The sequence below is a fragment of the Piliocolobus tephrosceles genome, chromosome 16, assembly GCF_002776525.5.
Source record: "Piliocolobus tephrosceles isolate RC106 chromosome 16, ASM277652v3, whole genome shotgun sequence".
Classification (NCBI taxonomy): Eukaryota; Metazoa; Chordata; class Mammalia; order Primates; family Cercopithecidae; genus Piliocolobus; species Piliocolobus tephrosceles.
The window spans coordinates 72,233,206-72,238,853 of NC_045449.1; the positions used below are offsets into that span (position 1 = coordinate 72,233,206).

Here is a 5,648-nt window from a genome sequence, read left to right on the forward strand (position 1 = left end):
GGGTCTCACTCTGTCGCCCAGGCTGGAGTGCAGTGGTGTGATCACAGCTCATGGCAGCCTTATCCTCCTAGGCTCAAGTGATCCTCCCACCTTAGCCTCCTGAATAGCTGGGACTATAGGCACATACCACCACGACTGGCTAATTTTAATTTGTTTTTGTCAAGACAGGGTCCTCTTTGTTGCCCAGGCTGGTCTCGAACTCCTGGGCTCAGGCGGTTCTCCTGCTTTGGCCTCTCAAAGTGCTGGGATTAAAGATTAAAGGTGTGAGCCACCGTACCCAGCCTTGAAGTGTTTTATTGTTTTTGTTTTTGAGATGGAGTCTCACTCTGTTGCCCAGGCTGGAGTGCAGTGGTGTGATCTTGGCTCACTGCAAGCTCCACCTCCCAGGTTCAAGTGATTCTTATGCCTCAGCCTCCCGAGTAGCTGGGACTACGGGCATGTACCACCATGCCTGGCTAAGAAGTGTTTTTAATAACATAGGGAAAAGTGTTTTTTTGTTTTTTGTTTTTTTTTTGGTGTGATAATATTAAGTAAAAAAAGCGCAATAAATATACGTATACAGTATTATCTTTTCTTTTTGAGATGGAGTCTCACTCTGTCGCCCAGGCTGGGTGCAATGGCATGATCTCGGCTCACTACAACCTCTGACTCCTAGATTCAAACGATTCTCCTGCCTCAGCCTCCTGAGTAGTTGGGATTACAGGCATGCACCACCACACCGGGCTAATTTTTGTATTTTTAGTAGAAATGGGCTTTCACCATGTTGGCCAGGCTGATCTCAAACTCCTAACCTTATGATCCGCCCGCCTGGGCCTCCCAAAGTGCTGAGATTACAGGCGTGAGCCACCGCGCCCGGCCCAGTATTATTTCAACTATACATTAAAAAAAAAAACCTTAGAAAAAAGATGGAAAAGAAATATAGCAAATGTTGATTGATGGTGGCACACCCTGGTGTAGCCCTACAGGCGTTCTTGTTGGTTTCTCTTATACTTTATTCTATACTTACAAGATGTTTCACAGCAGTCCCACCCTCTTCCTCCCACATGGGAGCTGAGAGGTTTTGGGGTCCTAGCTGGAGTCACTGGGGTCTGGTCCTTTTTCTCAGTCCGGGTCGGAGGCACCCTGAAGTTGGCCTCCTAGGGGATGGCCAGTGAGGAGCCACACGGGGTGGGAGACAGGCTGGGCACTTACAGAGTGGAGCACCCCAAGAATGCCAGCGTGTTGACATTTACGGGGTGAAAGGCGGAGTCCCCATGGCACCCTTCCCGAGTCCCATGGCTCATCCCAGAAGGAGCCATTGCCCGTTCTGTCCCTCCAGATGTAGGACCTTTACAGTCAGGCCAGCAAAAGAAAGATGCATGGCAGAGCCCCAGGCATGTGGCCACCCGCTGTCCGTGCCTGCGTGCATGTGTGTGCGCACATGTGTATCGGTGTACATGTATATTTTGTGTGTACTGTATTCATGTGTACACATGTTCATGTGTGCATGTGCATGCTTATGTGTGTATGTGTGAGCACACACGTGTGCACTGCATTCATATGTACATATGTGCATGCATGTTTGTGCTTATATGTACACATGTATGTGCATGTGTTTTGTATGCATGCACTGCATTCACGTGTACATGTGTGCATGCATGTGTGATTATAAGTATGTGTGCACATGTGTGCATTTTGTATGTGTGCATGTGTGCACTGCATTTGTGCTCACATGTATTCATGTGTGCAATACATGTGCTCATGTGGTCAGCTACTCTCACAGGGGCCGACCTCTGTGGGGCCTGGCCGGCCTCTCTCTCTGACCTGTGGCCTGAGGGTTCCCGCTGCTGAGCTTGTCAGCTGTGTTCTTGGGGTGCTGTATGGGGAAGGGGCTGCCTAGATCTTGAGCCACAGGCCCCAGGAGCCTGAGGCCACGCTTCACCCTCAGCACCCTGCCTTGGCCTGATGGAGAATTGGAGGGAAGCCCTGGCCGCGAGGCCCAGCCCTGACTCACTTGAAGGCCTTCAGGCAGGCCTCGGGGATGTGCTCCTTGTCGAACTTCTTCAGGGAGTCTAGGAAGGTGTCCACCTTGCCCATCATGATCTTGGCCGCCTTCCAGCTCTTGTCCTTGGGGATCTTGCCCCCAGGTGCGGTCAGAATCATGACGGCGGCGGTGACGTTGACCACGGCGTCCGGGGGGGACCCGAAGGACTTCAGCTCTGTCAGGTTGTTCTGCAAACGACAGACGGGATGGGTCCGATGGGAGTTTGGACTGGGTCCTCGGCGATGCCCCAAGGAAGCTGCCATGAGCGCGTCACCACCCATGCCAACAGTGAAGGCCGCTTCCTCTCCACCCAGGCCAGGAGTCCCCTTTCTTTCCCTCCCCCTTTACCTTATTCAGAGTGTCCAGAGCCTCCTGGGCTGCCAGTAGGGCTGGTTCTGCTTTGGCCAGGTCCGTTTCACAGGCCTTTTGCTTCTCGGTGACATTCTGGAAGGAAGATGGACAGCAGAGGTTACTGCAGGTCTGTCCATCTACCTGTGGGGGCATGTACGTGCATGTGTGTGCATGTGTGTATGTGTGTGCGTGCATGTGCACGTGTGTGCATGTATGTGTATGTGCATGCGTGTATGTGCATATGTGCATGTGTAGGCAGCAGTGGTGAGGGGCGGCCCAGGCCCTAGCAGGTCTGAGCTCCACAAAAGAGGCCGCCCCTCCGGCTACCACTCATTTGCTGCATTTGCTGACTGTGCTCTTTTGCCGACATCCCTCCGTGTGTACTTGGCCCCTGTCTGGAGCCCACCATCCTCCCTGCCTCCTCTGCTCTGCCCCACAGCGCTCAGGGCAGAATGAGCAATGCCTCGGCAGTTGGGTGGGATTCTTGAGTTCCAAGACTGGAGGGGAAATCCAGGGGCCACCCAGACCACCCTGACTTTGCAGTCTTATTGTTTCTGGGGCTGTTTCATAATCGATCCAAAATGGAACATCTCAGAGTATACAGCTTATCCCCCTCTAAGAAAATAGCAACTCCTTCATCCATACTCATTCATTCATTCACTCAGGAGACAGTGGGCAATGACTGGAACGCTCTTAAATAATTGCCCAGATGTGGCACTGACGACAAAAAAAGCACCCAGGGAGGGGTGATGAGAAGCTATACCAATGATGCTGTGACCTTCAGGCTCCAAAGATGATGAAGACACTCCCCCTAAGCAGTGGTTCTCAACCTCAGCCACCCCCCAAACCAGCAAGGAGCCCACCCCAGGCCAGTAACGTCCTACCCTCTGTGGCGGGGGTGGGGGAGTCTGGAGCCACACGTCTGAGGACCAGGCTCCAGCGAGGTCTTCTCAACCCCTCCCATGCTCATGGATCACAGGCATTTCGTTAACCTGCAAGCCCCATTGAGCAGAGCTAAGCTGGGGCCCGAGGGCCGGCATTTCTCACAAGCTCCTGGTGAGGCTGCCACCGTGGGCTGGGGGCTGAACATTGAGGAGCTCGGCCACAGGCATGGGAGTTAATTCTAAGGAAAGCCTGCTTCTGAGTGGGGGCCCTCACCTGGGAGAGACTCCTCCTTCGGGGTCCCACTGGTTTAGGAACCTTGTCCTTCTATGTAAGTCTCAGCCTTTCCTATGCCTGTCGGTGGCAGCTGACCGCATGGGGAAGCTCAGGAGACCTGGCCAGCGCAGCAGCCCTCCTGAGGCCACACTGGGCTGCCTTCACCTACCTTATTGATGACCTCGACCTTGACTTCTTCCTCATCAGCAATGGCTTTCTCTTTGCTAACCTTCTCAGTCTCGATGCCGACCACCTGGATCAGTTTATCTGCACTCTCATTCTTCTGCTTGAGCTCAGCCTCCTGAATTGCCAGCTTGGCTTTCAAGTCATCCACCTGGGGAAGGAGAAACCAAGAAACAGCAAGCGTGGGCCGCAGCCAACATACACCGCCCTGCACTGGGCAGACGAGGGGTGGGAGCCACAGAGGGGCAGAATGGCAGGGCTGTGTCTTATGACTCCCAGTGACTCGTTTTGGAGAGTCTTTTCAATATCTTAAAAGTAGGTATTGAGCCCTGACTGTGTACACAGGGTCACAAGTATGAGACATTCCCGGTGCTCAAAGGAGTTGGCAAGGTGACTGAAAAGAAAAATATCAACTGCAGCCTGGGCAACATAGTGAGACCCTGTCTGTATAAATAATAATAAAAAATATAGCCAGGCATGGTGGGCTGCACCTGTGGTCCCAGCTACCTGGGAGGCTGAGGTGGAAGGATCGCTTGAGCCCAGGAAGTTGAGGCTGCAGTGAGCCATGATCACACCACTGCATTCCAGCTTGGATGACAGAGTGAGACTCTGTCTCAAATGCCAGCTGAGTTGCAGTGCTGAGCGGAGCTGGCCAGGGCCCCTCCAGGCTGGTGGGAGAGTGATAGCAAGAGTTTGTGGGGGCAGGGGTGCGAAAGCTCCCCCGGAAGCAAATGGGAGGCGCCAGTCTGTTCACAACTCCAGCAGGGAGGTGGCAGCTATTTTCAGGCCCCCTCACAGGTGTCAATGGTGGGCAATAAAGATGAAGGACCGGGACTGCATGATGGAGGAAGGTCTGAAGCAGGCAGAAGCCTTAAACATCAATACAGTGTGAAGGAAAGGATCCAGGGAGGTTTTTGAGCCGGGCACCATGGTATGAATGGCATTTATGAATGAACAGATGCATATTTGTTGACTGCATTGGGCATGATCAAATCTCACCAGACCTGGGGCAGGTGCCATCCCCTGTGTAATGTGCCCTCTGTATGCCCAACATTGTGAAAGCATTTTGAGCCTGTTTTTTTGTTATGACAAGTATACTAACCCTGGCCTAGGAGTGAATGCTTCTCAAAGGCAGGAGGCTCATCTTACTTTAGGCAGTGCTGAGCCCCGGTGTGACCAGCCCATAGAAACCTGTGACAGTAGCGGCTCCTGAGAGGCCTCCAGGGGACAGCACGGGAGCTGGCAGCTGGCCCCCCTCTCCTACCTGGGAAGCTGTGCTCTGCAGCTTCATCAGGCCGTTCTCCAGCCTCTCGATTTTGGCAACAAGCTCCATTCTCTTCTTGGCCAGCAGGTTCTGGTAGAGTTTGATCTGCTCCAGAAAGGTTTTGGGTGTGGTGTAGTTGTAGCGCCTCTCAGTAGCCAGGTACACCCTGGACATCTCGTTGACCGTGGTGTGCACGTAGGACATGAAGAGGCTGATGGAGGCCTTGACTTCCCGCTACAAAGATGAGACAGCCAGTCATCCCTGGTGAACCCATCCTGCAAATCAGCAAAGTGGAGCTCCCCGGACTCACCAGGAGCCCTGGACGAGGTACCCCAAGACCAACCTCAGTGTCTTTGACTGCCCAAAGGGGCTGCTGAAAGCAACAGATCCTGGAGCTCTTGTGGGCATTGCACCATGGAAGGGTTTAGCTCAGTGCCCAGGACACAGCAGAGCTTATTATCATTATCTCTGACACACACACATGCATACAGGAGTTCGAGACCAACCTGGCCAACATGGTGAAACCCCATCTCTACCAAAAATATAAAAAATTAGCCAGGTATGGTGGCGCACATGCACACACACGCATACACGCACACATGCACATATATATGTGCACACACATTCACACACCTGCATCTATACACGTGCACACGCATTCACACACCT

The 5,648-nt window shown here is 53.0% G+C and overlaps 1 protein-coding gene across 1 annotated transcript in view; it reads right to left on the reverse strand.

Annotated features, from left to right (window-relative positions):
- DNAH17 (dynein axonemal heavy chain 17) overlaps positions 1 to 5,648 on the reverse strand; it is a 152,157-nt gene that overhangs the window by 36,790 nt on the left and 109,719 nt on the right. Inside the window, exons 50-53 of the mRNA XM_026455920.1 lie at positions 4,980 to 5,213; positions 3,702 to 3,866; positions 2,372 to 2,467; positions 1,994 to 2,211 (exon numbers count right to left, since the gene is read on the reverse strand). Coding sequence (XP_026311705.1) covers positions 1,994 to 2,211; positions 2,372 to 2,467; positions 3,702 to 3,866; positions 4,980 to 5,213 — 713 coding nt within the window. The remainder of the gene's footprint in view (positions 1 to 1,993; positions 2,212 to 2,371; positions 2,468 to 3,701; positions 3,867 to 4,979; positions 5,214 to 5,648) is intronic.